At 37.6% G+C, this 27,465-nt stretch overlaps 2 protein-coding genes across 2 annotated transcripts; both read right to left on the bottom strand.

Annotated features, from left to right (window-relative positions):
• Positions 1–1,625: 1,625 nt before the first annotated feature.
• Positions 1,626–3,420, bottom strand: LOC121754867. Its single transcript, XM_042150159.1, has 5 exons — positions 3,023–3,420; positions 2,625–2,908; positions 2,518–2,570; positions 2,302–2,440; positions 1,626–1,885 (listed from the first exon to the last, which is right to left on the bottom strand). Exons 1-5 carry the CDS (start codon positions 3,418–3,420, stop codon positions 1,626–1,628), a joined length of 1,134 nt encoding a protein of 377 aa, XP_042006093.1.
• Positions 3,421–5,231: 1,811 nt separating this feature from the next.
• On the bottom strand, positions 5,232–21,175 carry LOC121754949. The gene is made up of 27 exons (XM_042150231.1): positions 20,815–21,175; positions 20,084–20,243; positions 19,449–19,541; positions 18,750–18,852; positions 18,438–18,609; positions 13,950–14,124; positions 13,364–13,492; positions 12,656–13,249; positions 11,921–12,553; positions 11,294–11,359; positions 10,967–11,071; positions 10,660–10,896; positions 10,061–10,108; positions 9,776–9,922; positions 9,142–9,306; positions 8,996–9,058; positions 8,525–8,635; positions 8,344–8,427; positions 8,215–8,262; positions 7,997–8,071; positions 7,649–7,744; positions 7,260–7,340; positions 7,110–7,181; positions 6,537–6,581; positions 6,340–6,423; positions 6,151–6,254; positions 5,232–5,706 (listed from the first exon to the last, which is right to left on the bottom strand). Exons 1-27 carry the CDS (start codon positions 21,018–21,020, stop codon positions 5,607–5,609), a joined length of 3,996 nt encoding a protein of 1,331 aa, XP_042006165.1. The 5' UTR covers positions 21,021–21,175; the 3' UTR covers positions 5,232–5,606.
• Between the last annotated feature and the right edge of the window lie 6,290 nt (positions 21,176–27,465).

Genomic DNA, 27,465 nt, shown 5'->3' with positions numbered 1-27,465 from the left:
TTTGAGAGACTAATATTACTTTCTTGTTCCTTGCAATCTCTAGTCTAAGGAAATATTTGGGAGCTCCAAGATCCTTGAATTTGAAATGCTGTGACAGGAAAACTTTGAAATCCTCAGTCATTTCTGGAAGAGTAGTGGCAACTAGAATGTCATCAACATACACTACTATTCCAAAGAAATTGTTGCGGTCATTCTTAAAGAAGAAAGAATGATCAGAGGCAGACTGTTGCAGACCAAAACCCTTTAGCACTTCAGAAAGTTTTACCATTGCCTTGATGCTTGTTTTAGACCATAGAGAGACTTCTGTAATTTACACACAAGAGTTGATTCTGAGTTTGCCCCTTCAACAGACTGCCAATCAATATCATATCCTGGAGGTAGAGTTATATAAATATCCTCTTCCAAGTCACCATAGAGGAAGGCATTATTTATATTAAGGTGAGACAAAGACCAACCCTTTATAGCAGCTAAAGCAAGAAGCATCTTCACAGTAGTGAGCTTTGCCACTGGAGAAAATGTGTCTAAAAAATCCACTCCTTCAAGCTGAGCGAATCCTTTAGCAACTAGTCTTGCTTTGTATCTCTCTACTACCTCATCTGGATTATACTTGACTTTATAGACCCATTTGTAGTCTATAGGAACTTTTCCAGGAGGTAGAATAGTGACAAACCAGGTGTCTGTTCTCGAAAAAGCTGCCAGTTCATCTTGCATTGCTTGCTGCCACTCTTCATGTTGGGAGGCTTGGTTGTATGTGGCAGGTTCATATATGGCAGACATGAGTACTACATATTTTACGTACTCAAGAGAGAGTTTGGATAGGCTGAAGTAAGAAGAAATTGGATATGGAGTGGCTGATGCAACTGAGTTGCAGATGAAGTCAGTGAGGTGAGATGGTGGTTTTATTGTTCTACCATGGCGGGAAATATTTGGTTTATTTGGAGTAGAAGTGATGGAGTCTGTATTTGAGGTAGGAGAAATGTATGAGTTTGGTTAAGGAATGTTTGAAGTTTGAGAGGAAGTGGGAAAATTTGAAGGAGACAATGAGTTTATACCCTTTGTAATTAGAGGGATATCCCAACAAAGCACACTTAATGGCTCTAGGTGAAAATTTGTCCCTTCTCCGCTCTAAAGTTGAAGCATAACAGAGGCACCCAATGACCTTCAAATGGGAATAAGATTGTGGTAAGGACTTGGAATGGTGTCATATTATCTGGTAGAACAGATGAGGGAACTCTGTTTATCAGATATAAGGCTGTGAGAATGCAATCCCCCCAAAAATGGATGGGAAGAAAAGATTGAAAGAGAAGGTTGCGGGCAACATTTAAGAGGTGTTGATGTTTTCTTTCTACCCAGGCATTTTGCTGGGGAGTTTCAACACATGAGAGTTGAATGATAGTCCCAAAAGAAGAGAATAAGGAAGGTATATTTAGCTCTGGGGCATTATCACAGCGAATGACTTTGATCTTTTTAGAGAATTGGGTAAGAACTGTATTGAAAAATTGTGGGAGTATGGCTCCAACATCAGATTTGTTGTGCATCAAGAAAGTCCAGACAAATCTGGAGCAATCATCCACTATAGTAAGAAAGTATTTGTATCCCTAGGTGGTGGAGGGGTTAAAGGGTCCCTAGACATCACAATGTATAAGATCAAAACAGTTGGTGGCATTAGAATCAGATTTTGAAAAAGGCATATGTTTTTGTTTGGCAAGAGGACAGATATCACACAATAAAGGAGCTTTATTTGGAAAATTGAGAATGTCAGACATGGATTTTAGTTTCCCAAAGGATACATGCCCCAACTTTTTATGCCAAACATCTATACTAGCAACAGAATTTGCATAAGAAACATCAACAGATGAAGTAAGAGATGAAGGAATAACAGAACCTTCAACATTCTTGGAATCAGAAGAAACATCAAGAGTGTACAAATTTCCCAGTCTACTACCCTCTCAATCACAATTTCATGAGAAGCTGCCTGGATTTCAATGGAATTATGAGTGAAAATGACAGTACATGGCAGAGATGAAGTTAAGGAACTCACAGAAATGAGATTGAAGGAAAAAGTAGGCACATATAGGACAGAGTAAAGAGTGATTGAGGAAGTAAGGTGCACAGTTCCAATATGTGTAACAGGAGCTGTGGCACCATTAGGTAAGTTTACAGAGGCATTTTGAATAGGGGAAGAAGAATTAAACATGGATAGGTCACAACAAACATGATGTGTGGCTCCAATGTCTAATAGCCAAACAGATTGAGATTTAGAGATGGAATTGATTGAGGATTTGGTGAAAAAAATAGTACCTGTGAAAGGAACATTATGAGGAGATGAAGGCATATTTGGTGCTGCAGAAGTGGAGTGAGTTGTTGGAGTAGAAGAAGTGAAGGTGGCAGCAGCAGCAAGTTGAGACTGAAGCAGTTTTATGAGCTGCTGACATTGCTCCTGAGAAGGCATGCTCATTGATGGAGAGAAAGCAGATTTATCATATGAATCTTCAATGCAATCCTCCACAATTTAACAGATTTATTATCCTTGCCACCAGCACCAAATTTGTTCTTCCCCTTACCAAAACCTGGAGGATAACCATGGAGAGCAAATCATTTGTCAACCGTGTGGTTACTCTTACCACAATGTGAAAAAATTATCCCCTTATTGTAGGATTGAGATGTTGCAGCATTGGCTGAATAAGGCTGATCACTCATAGAAGGAGATATAACCGGAGAATAACCATTAATAGTTCGTTGCCTTTCCTCCTGCAGAACAAGTGAGAAAACTTTTGATAGAGGAGGAATTGGAACCATAGAGAGGATACTAGATCGGATCTGAGAGAAAACAGGATTTAGTCCGATCAAAAACTGCATTGTGCACTCTTGCTCTTGATACTCATGCCACTTCGAGGCACTATTGCATCTGCAATTCGCACAAATGCACCAAGCAACCAGTTGAGAGTGCTTGAATTCATCCTAAAAAATCCGAAGGTTGGTGAAGTAGGCATTGACATCATCTTTGCCTTGATTCAGAGACATGATGTGTTGCTTCAATTGATAGGCTCGAGCAAAATCGAGTTGAGAGAATCGGATGCGTAAATCCGACCAGATCTCATGAGCATCTTCAAGGTACATTACGCTGGAGCAGATCTGAGGAGATATTGAATTTTGGAGCCACGATACGACCATGCTGTTGCACCGCAACCATGCCGGAAATAACAGATCATCGTTGACAAAAGAGATCTTATTCTTCACCAAAAGTGCAGTGTTAACGGATCTACTCCAATGAATGTAGTTGGATCCAGTGAGCACATGAGGAACTAGCTGCAAACTTGGATTGTCGTTGGGATGAAGGTAGTAGGGACTGGAATTGTCCTCCATCGGAGAAGATTGAATGACATTTGCGTTGGTATTCGAACTGCTACCACGCGCCATAATGAAAAGAAGAAGAGAAAGTGATTGAATAGCGGAAGAGAATTCAAATCACAACTCATACCATGTAGAAAATATCAAAGTAGGATTCATATGATCCAATAAAGAATGAAATCAATTTCATAGAATGATTCATCAAACGTACAAAGAAGAGGATTACTCTATTTATACAATGAGCTAAGAAAGGAAGCAAAATATCTTCTAACTAACTTTCTAACTAACTCATCAAAATATCTAGTGATGGCAAGGCGGTGACGTAGCATGCATGAGAAGGAGGCGCCATGTCATCGACGTCGATGCTTCATCATCTTTCAGACATAACTATCTCATATTTTTGGAAATTAGATATTTCAAATATAATTACAAGTTGTCATTTTTAGCACGTTTTCGTTCCCCCAAAGTAAGAATTATTATAGGGTGAAATTAGTGTTTGGCTTTAATTGTTGATATTTCCACCATTCAATTCACATATATAGATAATAGATTACGTTTGAAATGAAGATGATAATTTCGTGCAACTACAAACGTGCTAGACAATTATACCATACACCAACTCTACCATAGTTCAAAATATAATATAATTGTATATATCATCTTTATTCCTATCATCGAATGTAGTCATTGATGTACACAAAAGCAAGAAGGGGCTCTAGTCTCTACGAAGCTAAAAAAAACTTTTTCATTCGTATAAATTATCTTTATCTGCAATCGAATGACGTTGCCACGGACTGACACACATAAAAAGTAAGAAGGGACTTCAATCTCTACCAAGATAAAATAAATTATTCATATAACATCGTCGAAAGTTTGGTATTTGGTTTGAATCATTGTGTAAGATGCCATTATCATCACATCGAAATTCAGTAGGAATTGAGGGGGTCGATTGATTTCATGTTGGCCAAAAAACTCCATTAAATTTGGTCTTGGAGGTATCGCCAACCCTAGTTGATGTAGCTTCATCCCAACCCTGAAGGGTGGAGGTTCACTTCCATTTATCGTCTTATTGACATACACTCTAGTGACAATCACCACACTGCCTCTGCCTTCCAAAGCATGCGACGGCCAACTTCTTCACATCCTACAAGTTCCATTTTTTTAGATCCATTGTTGGGGTATGAATTCTATCTTATGTGGATATCTTATCCACATTTATATATATCTATAGAGTCAATATATTTATCTAACTATTTGAACCATTTACATTCCTCAAATGTATTTGATTTTACTATATGATATAGTTATATAAATCTCGAAACTAGAGCCTATCTCATGAGTCATGACTTTTGAGTAATGTGGAATTTTTTTACTTTTTTTTATTTTAGTGGATATGCAGTAGTTATCCAAAGCTTGTGGTAGTCTATTGCAAAAGCTTTTCCCAGTTCACACAAATGAAATACAGTAATATCATAGTGAGCATTAAATTGGACTTCATAAAACCATATATATCTAACAAATTCGACCTCTCATGGTGGCCCAGCCGTACACACGTGACGATTTAGGATCATATGTATTTTGTAACATTATAATTTCACAATATCTTCAAACTGTATAATGGATATGTCACACTATACAACTTGTTGTAGGAAAATAAAATGTCGCATATATATAAACAGCCAAATGTCATGAGTGGTAACACATGCATTTGGGGAGGGAAAATCGTAACTAAAGCTGCAGGGAGATTTCTGTGGTGGTATGATGCACTATGGTTTTATATCCATAAAATATCGCTCATTATTATTTACTTATGTTTTTATTTGTTCTCATCATTGTTGCCATATTCATTATCATATTATTGAAGCACATAACCGAAAAGGTAATATTGAACCAAAGAAATGGATAATAAATTAGGTATCATTACCTTTGTTGATTCAATTTCACATATTAAATTTATTATGCCATACTGTAGTTATAACAAGAATTGCTATTATACTCCTCCCTACAAACATCCTACACCCTACAAACCACAACTCTATTTGGTGTTTAAAGCTAAAAAACAGACTGAGAAGGAACCATCACTCGACTCGAATGACTCCCTCATCGAGCAGGGAGCGAGGAACTACACACTGGCAATTCCAAAAACAGCTCCGGAGCCACGCTGCCTGGTGGTATTTTTTGCAGCCATGTGAGGAATGTGACATGATCACCCTGATTGTTTACAGCTTTGGTGTTCCAGTTTTGCTCGTGTCACGTCACGTATGTGCCGGGCCATCGGAGGCCTGCAGATACGAAACAGCGTGTGGTTGCTGCATGTGTGGTTCAGATGCAAGGCCAAGAAGCAATAGGGTTGTCCTGCCACAGTTACCATATTATAAGATCAGAACAATAATCATAATCACATTCTTATGATATTCACACACACAGATAAACATACATATAACAGGGCCGATTACCCGAAACAATGTGATCTTTTTGACAAACCATATTTGATTTTCCAATATCAATTTGGATTTTGATCTTGATCATTATGGAACAACTCCCAAAAATAAAAAATGCATACAATACACACATATATACAAAACAGTGTTTGTCATTACCCCTAGACATAGATACACGTCGTATTGAACCGGATAAACAATTACTTCTGATTATTTCCTAACAACCTTCTTGTGATCATAGTGAAGAAGTAACACGGATTTTCTTTTTGTTTCTATGGCATGCACTCTACTCGAAAGGGGTTAGAGAATTAACAATTTATGTTGAGAAGAAACTAAAGAAATGCCAAGATTCACATACCTAGGCACAGAGGTTTTAATACTTGACTGGTTTGTAAAAGCAGTAAGTGGACCACGAAGATTCGGATACTTGCTTAGAGCGCTTTCAAGCTGAGGAGACGGCATCTGCAAGCAGATATACAGAGTTTGTATGAAAACGGAAAAGGTCAAGGAACAAGATTTTTGAACAAAAAAAACGAAGCACATATACCTGGAGCAATACGTTGAAGGAATGTGGTTGTGTTTGAGAGATACATTTCAAGAAGCCAACCCATAGTTTTGGCATTCTCCAAACCTGCACATTATCAGCATAAAGTCAGTTCTCTCGTGATTCCTCTAACCACGGAAACGGTCAATTATCATGCCGATGCTGCAAAGTTAACAGTATATAGAAACTTCACAACATACCTGCTTGTTGACGAGTTTAGACAAGATTTCCATGACAAAATCAACCTGGAATCAATCACAAGGGTGAATTACCAACAAAAAATTGGTCATTTATAACATTCAAATGGCGGAAAACAAAATGAAACTATGACTTTAGGAGCCGTGATGAAATCCAGGTTTCGTCAGTGGAATCACAGCCATCCAAGAATCTAGATAACAAATTGGTCCAGACATATAAACTGAGAAATCATCATAAAGCATATTAAGATCGACATAACAGGCTATACTGAGACTAGTACTTAGCCTAACATATATTCCGGAAACTAAGGAATGATATACAAAGAGCTTATTGTGTTAATTGAGATGAGTGCAGAATGGAAGATGTCAGTTCAAGTTGACTACTAGTATCGTCTTTTTAGGCGTCCAACTACAAAATCATATTTTCATATTGAAAACATTTGGCACCCATTTGGTTGGAAAGGAAGCAAAGTTGTGGAATGTGATAACAAAGAAAACATTTAACCTATCTTGAGTTAAGAAGAACATTTGATGAAGTCAAAAGACACAAAACAGTTCGAGAGGCACTGAATTTACCAGTGTCGGAAAAGCATCAATTGCTTGGATTACAGTTCTCATGAAGAGCAGTGGAAGTGGAGTTCGGTCAACCTGAATTCAAAAAAGAGCAATGTCGATTGGTACAGTGTGTCACTGGGAACACTTGCATTCATGAGAACCTATACGTACCATCTGGTTTAAGGCCTTAGCCAGGACTTGCTGTGTAAAAACCGTGCGCTGCTCAAAACAAGCTGAGCAAGTATCCATGATCTGATAATCAATTGCACAAGATTATTCGGATAGAACATATACATGGCAATTTCTATAACAAATTCTCAAGAGATTTTATCCAGACTTTACAAAGTACAGAACTGGCTTTAATGGAGAATCATGGCAACATGAGAAACTTTCAATCGAAAGACGGAGGCATTAAGAATCTGGGTCAGCAGCTTAATAATAAGATGCACCTTAACAAAAGGACGAGAGTGCATATAAATCAGATCTTAAGAAATACACTTCTTTACATATATAAAACTAAACTTAATAACAAGAAGTATATAACGAGCTCAGACAAACACCTTTTTCAGTGGAAGACAATCTCTCTCAGGAGAAATGTCATGGATTGCCACCAAGACTTCAACAGGCGTTAATGCAGGACCTGTATGAGCAGAGCCCTGTAGACCAAAGGCAGATATTGAAATCTTAGGAACGCGAGAACAAACTTAATTAAAATTCCGCAAACTTATTTATCGATAATTCTCACATTCATATTTACCAATAATCAAATATAATGTAACGACTATGTCCCATAAACCGGACAGTTATAATTTTCTACTCTCTTGAAATATGCCTCAAATGCAATAAATGCAATTCAAAAAAACAATAACCAATATTAAGTCCTAAGAAGATATCAAACTTATATGTACCTGTAATATATGAGCCAGTGCCATCTGAAACTTGGGTAGAGGAAGCTGGACAAGCTGAGGGAAAATAGGTAAAACCTGGAAACACATTAAAAATATACGATTTCATACAGGGAATTAGTTGTGCCGCAATGTAAAATTTCAATGTCAAGAAATGTAAAAAAACCACATTGTTGAATTATTATAGAATTGAAATTTTGAAAATAGGGTAGACGGAGCACCTCATCTCTAGAAAAAGCGGATAGGATAGGAATAAGAATAGAAGCATCCTGCAGGGAAAAAATCTCATAATGATGAAAAGATAGGCTAAGTAACAAGGAGTAAAGGTATAAAAGGGCACCAAAAAGAACCTTCAGCCTAGTTTCATATAAATGTTTAACAGTCACCACCAAATCTGTAGGTGGTGCTCGCCCTTCGGATAACAAATGAAGAACCTTCAGGTCAAACCAAAATTATCAGTGTTTCACGAAGAGAGAAATCAAGAAAATGCTAGAGAACTGTGGACAGTATGAGAAGACTGGGACAAGCAACCTGTGTCAACAAATCTTCACTTCCTTGAGGTGGATTTGAGATTATATGAAGTAATTCTGAATACGATGACCCCAGAGCCCTCATCAAGACGTTTATATGCCGATGGACAGCCTACAAAACCAATTTTTTGGTAAAAAGGGCTTGATGAAAACGGTAGAGCTATTTAAAGCTATTAAACAGCAACAAACCCCCATCCCATTAAATAAAGCAATAAGAATTTTTTTTATAGACGAGACTGATAGTACTTCTTATCATCTAGTAAGATCCACATATATAAACAAGATTGCAAAGAACAGCTTTACAGATAAATAGCAAATTGAAAACTAGATAAGGCAAAGGATCAGCATGACCCCAGATAGCATCATAAAATAGTTGTATAGAATTTGGTAGTTATAGGAGACAACCATTAAGTTTGAGATATTTAAGTGAATAATTAAAAATGTTATTAAACTAAATATTATGGACAAAGACCTGCTTAACAGTCTTCGAAGCACGGACATAGCTGTCAAAAACCAGTTGAAGAAGAATTGGTTTCTACGAAGACAAAAATGAAACATCAGAAAAAAAATAAGCAAAAATATGCATCATACATCACTTTGCGTGTCACCACAACCAACCTTAGCACAGAGTGCAAAAAATAAGGACATTAGCCTGTGAGCTTGAGAAAATATATTTGATGAATCATCTAGGGGTGCATCCTGAACTCCTTTCATAGTCTCATTTGGAGAAATCCCAGGCTTAGGAACTTGAGACCCACTGGTGGATGTTTCTGCACTTTCTACCTGAATGCAGAGGAATACTTAAAAGGGTATCATTAACTAGCAAAAAGTACATAGTACAAAACATCAATAAGTTTATTTTTTCTATTGGATTATGAGGTTTGGCTTGCTCTTGTTTTAAATTTTATATTTAAACCAAATGAATTATCCATGACATATCACAGCTCTCCTTGGCATAATTTACCAATCCTTCAGTTGAATGAATCACGTAAACATGGTGCATGCTGAGTATATAGTCCAATCGCACACAATTAACAAATCTTTCAGTCAAGGAAATCGTTCTTCCAGTTAACTTACATGAAACCAAGGCAAAATTAATTTACAACATGGGTTGCATCACAGAATAACTATCTCAAGTATAATTATAAATAGAATGAAACAGAGACAATCCAACAAAAAAAGATAGAATTAACACATTAAATTTCCTACGAGTAATGTATAAATGTAAATAACAAGATCACATGTAACGGACCTGTCCTCCAATTCTTCTGTCAGAATTTGCAGACTCTAATAGTAATGAATCTGAAGAATGCTGATCTACAGCTGACAAGAACATGTTCTTTGCAAATTGCTCGATGCAGTCAGAAATAAAGCTAACTGCATAGAGTTTGTTTGACACCTGACAATGGCAAAGAGAGAAAGGTGCAAAAATTTTAGAACAGAAACAACTTCGGTCCAGAGTTCCTCACAGATGATACACTCTCTCAAGACAGGCGCATAGACAATTAAACATAAGATAGATTGGCAGCTTCCTCACCAGGCGTATAGCTTTAGCCTGGATATCTTCCTTTGGGTGCACAGTACACTGCCATATGGAATTACAAAGTTAGAGAAGAGACAATTTGGCACAACCAGCAAGAAATCAAAAGCTGCCAAAAGAATGTGCATACAGATTATACTAGTTTGAGCGCACAAGATGGAAAATTATCTTCATGGTTGATTTTCTATCATCCAAGAGTTTTAAGATGAACTCGGACATATTAGGAAGTACACAGCGAATATCCACTAAATTACTTTAATAAATCACCAGATATAAAGTATTCTGTCCTTTGTAATAATCAATCGCCTTCTGCCAATAGAAAACTGTTACATTTAGTAAAGCTACATTTCAACGATAATGATCACTTGATCAGCACAGAATGAAAGTTTTCTCCTGATTCCTTTTTTCATTTGTTACCACACATTTTTTATTTTAGCCAAAGAAGACAGATTCTGAATTCAAGACACCAAATGCCATCCATTACAGAGTAACTAGTCCGATAAGCGAACAAAAGGTCAGAGAATTCTCATATATATATCTAAATGTACAAATCTACACTATGTCACTTCTTTGGCGTAATATTATGCGAAAATTACCTTCAAAGCTATATCTAGACATGCTTGGCGAATGAGAGGGCGACTAAGAATTAAGCTCCACACTGCTCCAAGGCCCTGAGTGACACGATCACCATCACGGCCATCAGTTCCAGAATGACTTTTGGTACACATGTCATCCAGCATCCCCAATATGGAATCAGGTATGCGGGGAACTTCACCGAGAAGTCGGCTAAAAGACTTGTTAGATGCTGGTAAATCAACTAGCAAAGATTTTGCCTGCATTTAAAATTCGAAGTATCATATATTTTGGGCAACTCTAATATAGATAAGTTAAAAGATCTCCTACCACTGCCAGAAGGAAATTGTCATATACAGCAGCAGCAGATGATGCAGAATCTGAGATCACAAGACTATGGAGATGGTATAGGATATGCAACACAAGCTCGTGACCCTGAGAAAAAATTATTAAGAAAAACTAACCAACAAAGCTTCAAAATATAATGAGAAAACCAACACAGCAGATTATTAATCTTTCCGAGGCTACATTGATGTGGAGGATAGTAATACTTAAATGCATATCACACAATTAAGAATAAGATGGAGCTAAAATGTAAGGATTGTGGGAGAAACAAGCAAAAATCAGGTTCATGCTAAGGGGGAGAGAGAGAGAGACCTTTTGCTGTTCATAATCTGATATAATCAGTTTCTGCACCATCCCAATCACATCACTAGCATCAATCTACAAAAAAGCAGACATGGAAAAACTCAGGACCACTGATAAAAATAGATTGTTTAGTACCAGAATGTGCAGAGGACTAAGAGATGTCAAGCAACAGTTCATGATTCCAATTGAGCCATTTAGTTTCCAATCAAGGTTTTCCTTTAACTATGAAGATCTTTTAGGTATGAAGTTCCTATTCTGAAGGAAATCAAAAGTTTGCATGGAGCAGTTGAAACAATAGTAACTCTGTTTCATCAAGACCTACAGTTCATTATCAACAAGCAGATTTATTTGCTCTGGTGACAAAATTTACTCTTGTTTGAGCAATGGCTTCTCAGTTAGTGACAGGATTAAGATAAATAGTGTGTATTTAGAGAAGAGTGAATAAACATTTACAGTCAGATGTTTCTCATTAAACAGTTTTCAATGAATCCAGCTCGATAAAATCTCTATTAAAACATAAAACAATACTAAGGAGAGGAAATCCCTGTTTAAAGATCTTGGAAAACCAACAAAGGAGTATGGAAGTGAGAAAAAATCACTAAAAAACAAACTATTCAGGGAAATTTTAGGGCATGCCTGTGCGAACAGTCGGGCGACCACTGCAATTTGTGTTTGTTTAATATCTGTTCTGTGTGAATTCTGGTACTTGTTAATTATGCGTTCAAGTGCCAGTCTTTTTACATGTATTTGATGAGCTTCATCCAGCTCAATGTACAAGGGAAGCACTGGTAACTCAGCAGATGCACTCTCAGATGCTTCAGCATTTGAAATATCTGGCAGTGGTTCATCAGATTCTTCTGATGAAGGTGAGTACGCCTCATCAAGCATGGCTACATCCATTGATGCATGAGAAACAATGTCCTCAGCTTTGCTAAAAGATGGTAACATATGTACAGAATAATCTGCATCCTTATCTGGAGTGATTGCGTTGGCATCAAAATCAAGGACTTCATCGTTCTGGATAGACTCGTCCACTTCAATTGTCATCGGGGAGTCTGGAAGATTTATGTCAGTTTGAATTGTGGGCATCAGAGGCTGAGGAGCACTTTCAGGAACAGATTGAGGTACCGATATGAGTGCGCTGGAGGAGCTGACAGGGTTGAAATCTGACTGTACAGTTGGATATTGGACAACATTATCTTCCAAAACAGATGTTGGGGGCACATCAACAGGAACCACCAACCGTCTTGGATCAAGACGACGAGGATCCTGGAAGGTTCATCGTATGTTAAGGAATAGTTAGAGACGAAATAAATAAATAAATAAACAAATATAAGGATGGGGCTCCCCTCTCACCAAGAAAAACCTTACCCTTCGTGGATCACGTTTAGAATCTGTAGATAGATTAGCAGAAGCAAATGTATCTGAAACAGCAAAGCTAGTCGTGCTCAATGATGAAGCAGGTAATTGAGCTGAATGGTCTAACGTCTGAGTAGAAGTTGCAAAACCATTCGATGCAACTACATGGATAGGATCGCTTGTGTCACTACGATGTTTCGAAGACAAGTTACCATATTTTGTCAAAGGAGGTGGATTCTTGGGCAAGTGTTTCATATTTGTGATGACTATATCAGCAAGTAGATCGGCATGAATATTGGATATAAGAATTTCCAGAGACTCCACTCCTCTTTCCCCTTCGGCAATTAAAGCGCCAATCATAGCAATCATCTGCTCCACAGGAGTTAGACCACCATCCAACACAGGGGGCTTAGCAGATATGCCATTAACATGATCCTGCCTATCATCATTAGTATCTGCTGCGGCATTTGTATTGCTATGAGGACCATGACGCAGCCTTTTAGAAGAGGCATCATAAATATTATTCTGATCCTCATGGTCAAATTGAGCGGTCCTTTTCTTAGTCGAATCCCCTGAAATATGCAACTGATTTGACAGCTGATCATCCTGAAAATAAAGGCCCAATTACAAAATTAGATGATGTGTGTCGGTGTGTGTATTATTAGCGATCAAAGAGACCGAATAACAAAAATATATCTCTTCTTCCAAATTCATATATACCTTATTGACCTGAAGATCACGTGGAGCACGTTCATTGTTCCTCATGATTTTATCTATTTGGCGGATAACTTGATCAGCAGCATCTCCAGCATTCATTGCTCGTAACTCTTTAAGCAATTTCTCTCTTGACTGGTAAGATGAACAATTTCTGAATTAGACTTTTTAATAGTGATTGATATACTTTCTAAATTTCTTAGGTTGAGTAGCAACAGAATTATGATCTTATAGACTTGGTGACTCTTGACAGAACAAATATTTTATCACATTGATGGCTCTCAAATGGGCACAAGTATGTCTGCATTGACACTAGAATTAACCAAGCTTTATTTCACTGAGTTAATGAGCTTTTGGAGAGATTTATGAATTCCTAAATGCATTGGATCTCCATAATAATGAATGGAATATACAACACAGCAACTGCCTTTAGACTCAGATAGATAAAAACATGCATAAAACAATCAGGATACATGCTAGCATGACAAATGTTGTCAAATTCTATATAAGTATGGAGTGACTGATCTGATGCTTTGAAAAGAATGATGATACAATTAGAAGTTATAAAGAAGCAATACAATATGAACTTTACCTCGGTCATGAAAGGATGTGTACACCTTAAAAAACCTAGAAACGCAGTTCTCAGAGAATACTGAATGCTGACTGTGTGGCGACCTTTAGCCATCTCTACACTTGGACTAAAATCAAGCAGTGCCTTCAAGACAGTTTTGTAGTAGACAGGCCTTTTCCTTGCAATAGCTACAAGACTGAACATGGTGATGTCAGATTCTGTCGACAATCTGATAAAAGGTAACTATTTTCTACCAACAAACTTATACACATTAGAGATAAAAGACATCGTTGTGTGACCCCAAAAAACGATTACAAAGATCACAACCAACTATAGACCCTTGATCTAGGTGCAGGGAAATTATAAGAAGTAGCTCCAATCAGACACAAACGGCTCCAGTAACAAAAATTAAAAGATACATACATCAAGTACATACATCCATGATATTCAGAACAAATAAACCAAGAACAGTGATACTAAGTATCACAATAATCTAACTTATCAAGTACATTCCCAGTAATAGAACAATATGATGTTTCAGTCCAAGTAAGAAACATGCCAATCGTTTAGGTTCTATGATGTACATAACATATCCAACTCCAACTACCCTCGCCGTGTATACAATCCCTTCACTCTTAGTTTGACAAACAAACAGGGACAAGACCATAGGTCACTTTCATGAACCAATACATTCATTCGTCACATTAATGAAAAGGGAGGCAAAGAAAACTGTGAAGCCCAGCATCAAAGCACATAAACAAACATCAAGACCTGAAGCTCTACAAGAAAAACATCCAACTCCATCTACCCTCCCCTTGTATACACTCTATCCCTTCACTCCTAGTTTGGAAAACAAACAGGGCCAAAATCATAGCTCACTTTCATAAACCAAACCATTGATTCATCACAAAACAGTTAATGAAAAGTAAATCAATCAGAACTGAACGGCCCAGCATCAAGTGGTAAACATAATAACAAAAGCTGAAGCACTACGAAAAAACAATCAGATGCCATCGAAAAAGCTTGGTGAAGTATAATGAAACGACTGGATGCCATAACCAAAACTGGACATCCCAAAATCAAAACAGGAATTTGAATGAATGATGTGCATTAGATAGTAGGGATAGCAATATTCTTCTCCAAACAGAGAGCACCCAACTGAACTGTCATTAACAGTAGATCATAAATATCAGATATGGACTGTACCATGCAATCATAACTTGATATCATTTCTTCTATGATACTATCCTATTTACTCTATTAAATTAAACTTCTGGTCTTACATTGTTATAAAAATCAGTCAGGAAATAAAACATCACAAACAATTTGCACAAATACAGCACGCAAACAATGAAAAACCCCACATATCATCTCCCTCTTGGGAAAAGGCCATGCATCATTATATCCACAGAGAAGTTCCCATGTTAACATCAGATCATCAGATATAAAAGAACCCTTAAGATGTAAAGATACAGTAATGCTGCCCCAGGTGGCACAACAAGAGTATTAGACTAAGCAAGAGAAAAGGAGTTAAAATTTTGGAATGCAATACCCAAAGCTTAGAGAACATCCCAGACCACATGAAAACTTTTGTTAACTTCAAATCCCTAATGCCAACTAATTATGGACTTCATACCACTCAGTTAATATCAAAAACAAGACACAGCCATGGGATCACCCAAAAGATATATAACCCCATCCCCTACTAATCATGACAGTTCAAAAACTTTGGGTAAACCCAAAAGAATGACAAACTTTCATAACGAGGAAACAAGTCCCCTTCCTGAGTAAGGTTGCTCGAATTCAACTTTAGATAGTCAAACCGTAAGCTCTTGTTACAGTTTAACTGTTCAACTATGGTTCAAAACATGAAGCAGCTCACAAATAAGCTTGCCTGTGAATCAGATATCATTTCTTACTAAAATCTCCAGATTAATATACTAGGTCAAGCAAAAGAGTGATATATATTGCACCTCTAAAATTGAAATGTTAGTGATCCCCCAAAGAGCAGAAGAATCAAAAGATGTGGTTTGTATATTAAGGCACAGTCATTAAACCAATTTAGCACCATCAATGCTTAGCCTTAATTTGGGCAGTGAAATCGCACAGAAGCACGGGTCTCGGAACTAATTTACAACAGCGACAGGACATAACTTCATTAGCACACCTCCACATTCTGTGTACAACAAAGTTCTATCAAAAGACAAATGTGCATGAACTTCAAAATACTATCTGTTGATTCAAGCAAATTATATGATTTCTTTTGGCCTATAGTGAACATTGAACTCAAATTGTCATCTCATGATTGACATTATGCAGATTTTTGGAATAATGTATGTTAATGGCTGTGTTTCAAGAGATGATTTGGCAATGCTTAATCTTGTTGTACCACCGTCAAGGTGTTGTCATCTCATGATGAGCCTGCTTCCATAGGTAAGCTAAATATGCCTGCAAAAACTTGTGTTTGGATCAATCTAACTTTACCCGACCAAATAGATTGTTGTAGAAGTTCAACTGGAAGCATCGGCATATATATTCACAAGAAAATGCTGATACGCATGGCTGGATGGAATTCGTTGCACAAGTAAACTAGTTGTTAAAAGAACTCGCATGAGATAGAAAAGCACAAACACTTATATACATCAACAGAACAGTATTTACAGGTTGCACATGTTGCAACCATATGTTCATACAAAAGATGTGCTGTAACTGGTGAGTATTTTGGTCTCACAAAACAATTATATACAATGCAATAGGTTGCTTGGCGAAATGGTTTTAGATCCGATCAGATAAAATTATCTATGACCTAATCAGTCCTATCAAACACCAATGATGTTGGCATCAGCTAATGCTTACTTCCCTTATCTGAACCACCGATTCAGCGGTCCCAGGCAAACTGCCATTTAACGCCATGCTAACATTTCTGGACAGCATGCTGCAATGACAGCACAAAAAAGGCAGTTGAACTTATAAAAAAACAAGTTGCCAACTTCAGTAACCCCTCCAGAAAAGAGGTGGCCTTTACGTGCACTCCACTATGATGCAGATTACCTCATAGGTGCAATTTGCCAGAATATCTACATCAACAAACATTTTAGCACCTTGCTTGTTGTTTGATCAATATAGAACATGAATAAAACCGCAGAGTTGCAAACATAACATATACAAACTCAACATTCCCACAAAAGATGTGAACATATTGACAAGGTTCAAAAAATTGCACAGAAGCTTCTTAGAAGGAAATGCCATCGAAAACTGGGTAACATGAAATTTTATTTTAAAACTGGAAAGAACTTGCATTTAACACTAAGTATATGGAAGTGCAGCCTTCAAATCTAATCTACGACTACAACACACCAGAAACGTACAGTTAATGTCATTGCAAGTGAAAAAACACTGCAAAACACATAACATGGTGAGATATAACCACTTAGTAGAACCTGTAGAACAAAGGTCTCATATATAAGTATGCATGAGTACAAGAGAAAACATTATACACACAGGCAAAAAAGTAAATGCGGTTAAATCACAAAACTTGCAAAGGAACACACCATACTCTAGAACAAGTCTCTTTGAGAATACACAACTCAAACATGTTATGTAATTAAATACAGCAAACAGTAGTAGACATCAACATATATTATTAAATATGTGCACAAATATGTTAGATTTTATTGTTAAGAGGGAAAAAATGGTAATCTGAATTAAATATTAAAATAAGGAACCTATAGACATGTCAACAGATAAAAAAAATTACCAAAAAGAGAAAAGCCAATCATTTAACTAATGTACAAATAAGCTAAGGAGACAAAATCATGTTCAGAAAAAATGGCAAGACAGGTATAAGAGGTCAACACTTTCCTGTCCAACCCTCAAGTCAAATTATTTCCCCAACACATCCATTCAATCGCTTCTTCATTTATGATATCATTTCATTGAGTGATTGAGTCAAAAGGTTCAGACTAATAACAAAAAAAACATCATTGATGATGCTACAAACCATGGGCATAGGGACATAAACTGATCAATATGTAATGTTGTTTCATTAAATAAAAGATTGCATTAATATTAGTATCTCGTATTTTCAAATGATACTTTCCAACAAAAAAAACTAATGTTTTATATCCAAGCCTATGAATTTGGATTTGTTTGATTTAATCATACTTTAATTATATAGTGCAGTAACAAATGCACAAGGCATGCACCTAAAGGAGAGGCGGCCAGTAATAGCCTCAGGGCGCACGCATCTGTCAGGGTTTGAGGCTTAAGCCTCACCTGACTGACGCAGATGCCTCAGGCGCTGTGGCAACGCTAAGGCCAAGTCTAAAATTTGGATTGTTTTAAGGTTTCTGAGTCTGTTTTTTGGGGCCCAAACATAGTTACAAGAAAAAGTCCCAATCATTTAAACTTCAAATTAAAATCCCATTCAAATTGAAGCAAACTAATAAATATCACACGGACTCCACATATTGCAAGATAAATATTGAAGGTCAATACAAGAAGGCTCACCTATTAACAGTAGTAATCGTCACGCTACCAGGCAAATTACTAGCTGACAGCAAAATTTCCAAAAAGATCCCTAGATATCTATTTGCGTCAGACATGAGGGCAGGAGGATTCAGAACAGGATGACTCTCCGCTATCCATGAGATGTTAAACATCCTACCTTGCCTCACCATTACTGCATACAGAGCCAAATTGTAAATGTCATAGTTGAAAAATCTGAAAATGTATAAAGCTACAAAAGAAAGAACATTGATAAAAAAAGTAATCTATCATCAATAGCTTTCTAATTAATCCCATTACTAAAAATGCTCTTACCTTCAGGGTTGCACATTTCAAACTCAGTTGAATCCAATGTGAAGCATAAAATAAATGTTTCGAGAAACTTTATCCCTAACAACTTTGGAGCAATAGGCCCCGCCTGCAAAAATATATGGAAATCAGCCACAATATACAAAAATTCAGAAAAGAAGCACCACATATCTCGGCAAAATGAGGATTCTAGTGAAATTATTATATCATTTAAGGTTAATGACCAAGAGAACAAAACAATACATGAATTTAATGCTTATCTGAGTTATCAGATATTCATTTCTGTTCTTCTGGAAAAGTGTATACAGCCAATGACTTCAATTTCCCAAATCAAGAGAGATCACTATCTGACTTTAGAATGGTCAACCGTAGGAACATAAAACTAATAAGGTTTTTGGTATGGGGTTCAATAGAGAGGGAACAGGTATGGCAGAAATGTTATTGCTTGTATAAGGGAATCATTCCAAAACAACTACTTCCTATCCCTAAAAGTGGGGAATGGACCATAACTCTACTTGGGGCTGACAATATCATCTCTGACCACTGGGATGAACAAAAAAATCTCTAGCTGGAAATAACCCTGCATCTCATCATACATAATCATAGGAAGCATACCATAAATTATGCATCAGCAAAACAGTATGAGATTGTAGTAATTGGCATCTTCCGAAGTAAAAGACATTATGCTAACAACATTAGATATACCTCAAAGATAATGGCCAAAACAGCATCCCTAAATTTGATCAGCCCTGTCCAAAGCTCTTCAAGCCATCTCTCAACTATTCCACGCCGTTGATGCTGTAATATTTCAAAATACAGCTTTTAAGATCCATATGTAAACATGAGCTTATATTAACAATCCAACAGTACAAAACAGATCACGCGAAAGTAAATAAAGAGATGAATGGTTTTCATGCATAGGTCATTCTGATAAGAAAAACAACTGAGGAGCCATCTACATATACTGATACAAAATACTGTTATATGGACTATGGAGTATATGCATGTAATTTTGTCTACAGAGAAAATTATTGAACAAGAGATTCTTGAGATTCTAAATAACATTTCAGAAACATTTCCTGACAAAGAGTATTTTGTCTTCATACAGCTATAGAGTACAGAGCAAATAAAAAATCAAGGACATAATTTATTAATTAGTTAATTTAATGAAATGTTGTATCACAAGAAGACAAGAAAGATATGCATATGCACATACAGAAACAGCATGCAAAATTTTAGAGCGCACAAACACCCACAGTTCCATCCACAGATACAGACACAGAGACGCACTTGCACAGACATACATGCAGGGAGTGAGAGTACAGAGAAGAGAAAGACACCTGTAAAGCCAACTCTTCCAGCACGCAAGAGAAAAATTTTGTGCCAGTGATAATAGATTGCTTTACAACAATGAGATTATTATCTTTCAAAAATGTCAATAAGACGGGAAATAATATGCAAAGATGTTCGCTTGGTTTGGCCCCAACCTCATCAATTACCCTGTCAACCAATACCACAGTTAAATGTTGAAACAAGCTATCCAACAAAGTAGGGCTACCGAAATATGCCAAAACTGCAAAGCCAATGTGTATAGCTGAGGACAGTTTGCAAGAGAGACACATCAAATAAGGCCTAGGAATGAAAATGCAACATAGCTGCAATAGTATTTTATTAAAAATTAAAAAGAAATTAGAAAGAAGGAGTATACAAGGCGGGAGTCAATGCTAGCACTTAGCAGTATACGCCATAGGCAAAGGCTAATGCTATTATTTATTCAAAAGTTTCAATTTTGACGATTAAGGCAGACTATATATTTAAAAGGTTCATTATATTTAACCAGAACGATGTGATAAGTTAAATTATATCAATTGCATTAAAAGGACCAACTAAAAAGCACCCTATACATGAACTAGTAAAATTTAACCATAATGTGCTTTTGTACTGCATCAATAAACATTAAAACCAAAGCAGACATAAATAATAACTTCAATTTTGAAAACCTACTCCCCATCAAAAATTTCGGTGAAAAAAGATGGGGAAAATTTTAAACTTTGGCGCATGAATTACTCACTCAAGGAGATATTTCCTGACTAGCGTTTCGGGGGAAGAATGAAGCTCGGCCAAGTAAGGGAAAAGCTCAGCCGCCTGCGACGGCTCAATAGAAAACAAGATGTCTTTGGCCTGCTTCAATGACGACAGCTTGACGGCCAAATCGCCATGGTTGTTCGCGGCGGCGAGCAGGGAGAGCGCCTGGTCCCTCGCCGGGGCGGCGGCCATTGAATATTGATGGAGAAAAGAGGGAAAATCGGAGGTGCAGTTAGAGGAGAGGGTTTCTAGGGTTTTGAATTGGGGAAAAAGGAAATTCAGATTTGGAATGGCGGATATTGATGAGGACGTTTATGAACGGAGGGAAAGGGTACGACTGTACGGGTAGGTCGTATACCGTTCAGCAAAATTCGTTTTAACAAAAAATAACACTCCTACTTTTATCTTTCAGAATTTTTATGTATATATTGAATTTTGTTATGATCAATTTCAATATCAATATTGTATTTGCTTTTTCGATATGTCTTACCAATACTATATTGCAATCTACAGTAAATACCAAAATTTTGATATTTCCCGTTATATCGCAATATATGAGTATTGTTATTGTATTAAAATCTTTCGGTAAGGTATTATAATCATATTAAAAGTTATGCTATTTTGAAAATTTTATATTTTATGTGTTTATTCAATACGATAAAATTTGGTATTCGGTATTTTTCTCCTACTCTTAGGAAATGGTTTATGACTTCTCTTAACTTATTGGAAGGAAGATAAATGACTTAGTAACTAAGTTGCTCTTTAACATCATTTATTTTGAATTTTATAAACATGTTGTAATTGTCATATTAGTTTTGTACAGGAGTCGGGTCCGAGCCTCAACTGAACTTGATAAGATTTTCAAGTTGGGCTCGAGTATGTGTGCGTTCGGTCCAAGCTTATAAAATCAAGATTTTTGAGTTAGGGTTCAAATCTTTCTCTTTGCAAGCTATTTGAAGTTTGGCTAAAAAAGTCTCTCTTTGCAAGTTATTTGAAGTTTGGTTGAAATTTTTGAATTTGTTAGTTTTGTAAAGGAGTTAGGTTCCAGCCTCAATTGAGCTTGATAAGATTTTCAAGTTGAGATCGGGTATGTGTCATTCGATCATGTCCGCGAATGTTGTGTGCTGCATGCTTGTGAATACACTCGCGTATATGTCTGCAAACATGATAGTGATGGATAAATTGTATTGTTTTGAAAATATTTTAAGTCAATGATATATTAAAATACTTTTTTGTTGATAATTAACAAAAATAGTTAATCATCGTACTCTTTAAATACCCTAAAAATAAATATAGTATAACACTATGGAATTAGTAAAGTAAGAAAATAGTTAAAGTTTGTTAATAGACATTGAGATTCACATTATTAATAATGTAATATGTTGTAAAAAATATTCAAAAATAGAAGTTGTTTATTTCTTATGGACGAACAAAAATGACAAAAACTCACTATTTTTTCTATAAAGAAAATAGTAGTAGTACTATAATAAATGATTCTCTAATTTTATTTTATCTACACAAAATGCCACTCGAATAGCATTTAATTTGAGGCATATGTGATGGGAATCAGTTGGTGGTGTGAGGTAGTACATTATATAGCAGAAGTGAGGCTAATTCGATTCCGGATTATTTGGGAAACTAGAGATGCGGTCAGAATATACATGAGAAACCCCCACTAATTGATGTACAAAACTTATTTGCAATCGCATTGTTGTTGTAAGAAGTAGAGTGCTCACTCAGTTGCAAGAAGAGTAGAAAGAAGAGAATCTAAAGGCTGATCAAGGAAAGAAGCAGCCTAGAAGAAATTAGCCGTTGGAGCAGCAGTTAGTTAGTTAGTTAAGATGTAGCAGTTATTCTTCTTGCTTTCTTGATTCTTGGGGTAGTTAGTTAGTAGCAGTTGCTACCTGATTTGTAGAGCTTTAAATAGCTCAGATTCGTTTTTGTATGTAGTTAGATGATTTCATTCAATAAGAGATTCCAGTTTTCTCCAAGAAACCACATACTCTTCAATACTAAAGTGTTAGTGTGAGTTTTCTGCATAAGTGTGTGAGTACTTCACATTACAGTGAGTGTGTGTGATCTATTCAAGAGTGTGTAAGCCTTGTGTGTTGATCCTAACAAGTGGCGCCGTCTGTGGGAAGATTGAAGCTGATTTGCAGAAGATCAAACGGTTTCAGAGATGGCAGCAAGGCTTGATACAGAAATATTCACAGGCAAGAATGACTATGGCCTGTGGAAGATGAAGATGAAGGCGGTTTTGATTCAACAAGGCTTGGCTACAGTGCTTTCAAAACTTGAGGAAAAGGGAAAGGCTCCGGTGCTTGATGATAAAGCACAAATGAAGATGGAGGAGATGCAGCTCAAGGCACACTCTGCAGTGATTCTGTGCCTTGGAGATAAAGTCTTGAGGGAAGTTCAAGAAGCTAAGACTGCGGTGGAGATCTTGGACAGGCTGGATGAAGTTTATTTGGCCAAATCTTTGGCTAACCGGCTGTACCTCAAGAAAAGGCTCTATGCCTATAGTTTTTTTGGAGAGAAATCCATCATGGAGCAGTTAGAGGAGTTTAACAAGATCATTGATGATCTGGGATCTGTGGATGTCAAGATTTCAGATGAAGACAAAGCCATTCTCACATTGAATGCCCTGCCTAGCACCTATGACCAATTGAGTGATGCAATCATCTATGGGAGAGATAAGCCTATTACCTATGCAGAAGTCTATTCAGCCTTGATGGCCAAAGAACTCCAGAAGACTACCACCAGAGGTTCTGCAAGCTCCAATGTTCAAGCTGCAGAGGCCTTGAATGTGAAGAAGCTCAAAAAGCAGAATTTCATGAAGAAATTTGAGGGCTCAAAAACCTCAAGCATTGATGCTCATAAGGAAACCAGGGCATGTTTTTGGTGCAAGAAACCTGGGCACTTGAAGAAAGATTGTCATGCATGGAAGAGAAAGCTAGCCTCTGAGGACCACAACCAATCTGATTTTGTGGAGGGTGCTGACCCCCCTGCTCAACTTATGAATATCAGTGACAATGGGGTCAGTCACAGGTGGATTATGGACTCGGGGTGTAGCTTCCATATGTGGCCCAACAGAAGCTGGTTTCATGATCTTCAAGAAGCATCAGGCACTGTGGTGCTAGGTAATAACCATATTTGTCAGATCAAAGGGATAGGGAAAGTAAAGTTAAGCCTACAAGATGGCTCTGTGAAGATCCTGACTGGAGTGAGGTATATTCCAGAAGTGAAGAGAAACCTCATTTCATTGGGAATGCTAGAGCAGAAGGGGTTCACTATATTAATGAGTCAGGGAAAATTGTTTGTAAAATCTGGAGATGCAGTGATGATGGAGGCTGACAGAGAGCACATCCTCTATTATTTAAAGGCTAAGGCTGTTGATGGAGAGAGCAATGCAGTGTCAGAGGACTCCCTAATGCTATGGCACAAGAGGCTAGGCCATCCAGCTGAAGGGAGCTTAAAAGAACTCATCAAGAAAGGCCAAATCTCTGGAGATCTCAGCAAAATGGACCCCTGTGAGCAGTGTATACTTGGAAAAGCAAAGAAGGCACCCTATCCTATAGGTATTCACTCATCTACAGCCCCTTTAGACTATATACACAGTGATCTTTGGGGACCTTCACCTGTGTGCTCAATTGGTGGAGGAAAGTATTATCTAGCTATCATTGATGACTATACTAGAAAGCTGTGGGTGTATATCCTTAAAGAAAAGTCAGAAACACTCACAAAGTTCAAGATATGGTGTAAGGAGGTGGAGCTAGAGAAGGGAAGGAGTGTGAAATGCTTAAGAACTGACAATGGCCTAGAGTTCTTGTCTGCTGAATTTGATATGTTTTGCAAAGAAAAGGGTATGAAGAGGCACATGACTGTTCCTAATAATCCTCAACAAAATGGTGTGGTAGAGAGGATGAATAGGACTATCCTAGAGAGGGTAAGGTGCTTATTACTTGACTCTGGTCTGAGCAGCAGGTTTTGGGGTGAGGCTGTGTATACAGCAGCCTATCTCATCAATAAATGTCCATCTACTGCCCTTAATTCTGAGACTCCTGATTACATGTGGTATGGAGCCCATAGTGACTATTCAAAATACAAGGTGTTTGGGTGTGCAGCCTATGCTCATGCTAGGCAAAGTAAACTTGAAGCTAGGGCTCTGAAATGTATGTTGCTAGGGTATCAGAGGGGAGTTAAGGGGTATAGGCTATGGTGTATTGAGCATGGCAAGCAGAAGGTGTTGGTGAGCAGGGATGTGGTGTTCTTGGAGGATCAGATGCCATACTTGAAAGAAAAACTGGACTCCAGTGAAACTGAGGGTGATTTCTTCAAGGTGGAGCCTATGAGGCTTGGCCTAGGAGCAGGTGGAGCTACTGACTCAGGAAGTGAGTCTGACTCAGAGAAAGATGAGGCTCCAGCTCAGGGCATGCAGAAGGATGGTGAATCTACATCTGACTCCCCCAGGGAGTATCAAATTGCAAGGGATAGAGGCAGAAGAAATGCAAGGCCACCTGAAGAGTTCTCTGATGTGGTCTACTATGCCCTATGTGCTGCAGAAAGCATTGATGGTGCAGATCCTCTCACTTATAAAGAAGCCATGAAGAGTAAAGATAGAGAAAGGTGGATTGAAGCCATGAATGAGGAGATAGAGTCTTTACTCAAGAACAAAACATGGATTTTGGTGGACAAATCCAAGCTGATTACAGATGGTAAAGAAATGAGGCTGGTAAGTTGTAAGTGGTTGTTTAAAAGAAAGATTGAGACCACTGACAAAGATAGAGTCAGATTCAAGGCAAGGCTGGTGGCTAGGGGCTTCACACAGCAAGAAGGAATTGATTTCAATGAAGTGTTTGCTCCAGTTGTTAAGCACACTTCAATTAGGATCTTGTTGGCAGTTGTGAACCAGCTAAATTGGGAACTACAACAGCTTGATGTGAAGACTGCTTTCCTAAATGGAGACCTAGAAAAGGCTATCTTCATGGAACAGCCAGAGGGCTATGTGAAGATTGGAGAAGAAAGCAAGGTGTGCATGTTACAGAAAAGTCTTTATGGACTTAAGCAAAGCCCCAGACAGTGGAATAAAAAGTTTGATGCACAGATGAAGAGAATTGGCTTCACCAAGTCAGAGTATGATGATTGCATTTACATAAAGAAGGTAGGCAAAACTCCTATTGCCTATCTATTACTCTATGTGGATGATATGCTACTTGCAGGACCTTCTATGGCTGAAATTCAGAAAATTAAGGAAGATCTTAAGTCCAGTTTTGAAATGAAGGATCTAGGAGAAGCAAGGAAGATCCTAGGCATAAGTATTCTGAGAGACAGAGGCTGCAAGAAGTTGTGGATGCTGCAAAATGACTATATTAAAAAGGTTTTGCAGAGATTCAAAATGGAGAATGCCAAATCTGCATCAACACCATTGTCCCAGAGCTTTAGACTTTCAAAAGAGCAGGCTCCTAAAACTAAACATGAGGCTGAGGAGATGGAGTCTATCCCCTATGCTAGTATGGTGGGAAGTGTCATGTACACTATGATCTGTACTAGACCAGATCTTGCACATGCTATATCAGTAACTAGCAGATTCATGGCTGATCCGGGGAAGGAGCATTGGAATGCTCTGAGGTGGATTTTAAGGTACATGAAACACACCAGTGAATAGGGATTGTGTTTCACTAGCTGGGAAGGTGAATCTGAAGAGGTTGTGCAGGGTTATTGTGGACTATGCTGCAAACCTAGATACCAGGAAGTCCCAAACAGGCTACTTGTTTACCATGTTTGGAACTGTGATCAGTTGGAAATCAGGTCTACAAAGTGTTGTTGCTATTTCAACAACAGAATTTGAATATATAGCTCTCACTACAGCTGTACAGGAGAGCTTTTGGATCCAGGGGGTTATTTCAGATTTTGGTTTTGACCAAAGGGCAATGGTGATTCATTGTGACAGCAGCTCAGCTATGTGCTTGGCTAAACATCAGTTTTTCCATGAAAGGAGCAAGCACATAAACATAAGGCTGCATTTTATTAGAGATGAGATTGAAAGGGGAAGAGTGAAGGTGATAAAGATTAACACCCTGCACAATCCAGCAGATATGCTCACTAAATCCCTGTGTAGAGATAAATTTGATCAATGTAAGAATTTGATCAATGTTTGCTGTAAGAACTGAGGTGAGCCCTCAGGTGGAGAATTGTAAGAAGTAGAGTGCTCACTCAGTTGCAAGAAGAGAAGAAAGAAGAGAATCTAAAAGCTGATCAAGGAAAGAAGCAGCCTAGAAGAAACTAGCCGTTGGAGCAGCAGTTAGTTAGTTAAGATGTAGTAGTTATTCTTCTTGCTTTCTTGATTCTTGGGGTAGTTAGTTAGTAGCAGTTGCTACCTGATTTGTAGAGCTTTAAATAGCTCAGATTCGTTTTGTATGTAGTTAGATGAATTCATTCAATAAGAGATTCCAGTTTTCTCCAAGAAACCACCTACTTTTCAATACTAAAGTGTTAGTGTGAGTTTTCTGCATAAGTGTGTGAGTACTTCACATTACAGTGAGTGTGTGTGATCTATTCAAGAGTGTGTAAGCCTTGTATGTTGATCCTAACAGTTGTTTTGCCAAGCTCGAACTTAGCTGCAAAAGGTGGCTCCCAA

This window comes from Salvia splendens, chromosome 11, assembly GCF_004379255.2.
Source record: "Salvia splendens isolate huo1 chromosome 11, SspV2, whole genome shotgun sequence".
Taxonomy (NCBI): domain Eukaryota; kingdom Viridiplantae; phylum Streptophyta; class Magnoliopsida; order Lamiales; family Lamiaceae; genus Salvia; species Salvia splendens.
This window is presented reverse-complemented; position numbering and strand designations above follow the sequence as displayed.

Coding starts and splice junctions, on each gene's coding strand:
- LOC121754949 (XM_042150231.1), bottom strand. CDS start 21,020: ATGGCCGCCGCCCCGGCGAGGGACCAGGCGCTCTCCCTGCTCGCCGCC. Junction 12,554..12,655: donor CTAAACGTGATCCACGAAGG/GTAAGGTTTTTC, acceptor TGAACCTTCCAG/GATCCTCGTCGTCTTGATCC. Junction 8,636..8,995: donor CTTCGAAGACTGTTAAGCAG/GTCTTTGTCCAT, acceptor TTGGTTTTGTAG/GCTGTCCATCGGCATATAAA.
- LOC121754867 (XM_042150159.1), bottom strand. CDS start 3,420: ATGGCGCGTGGTAGCAGTTCGAATACCAACGCAAATGTCATTCAATCT. Junction 2,909..3,022: donor CAATTGAAGCAACACATCAT/GTCTCTGAATCA, acceptor TGCGAATTGCAG/ATGCAATAGTGCCTCGAAGT. Junction 1,886..2,301: donor TCATAATGTTCCTTTCACAG/GTACTATTTTTT, acceptor AGAATGTTGAAG/GTTCTGTTATTCCTTCATCT.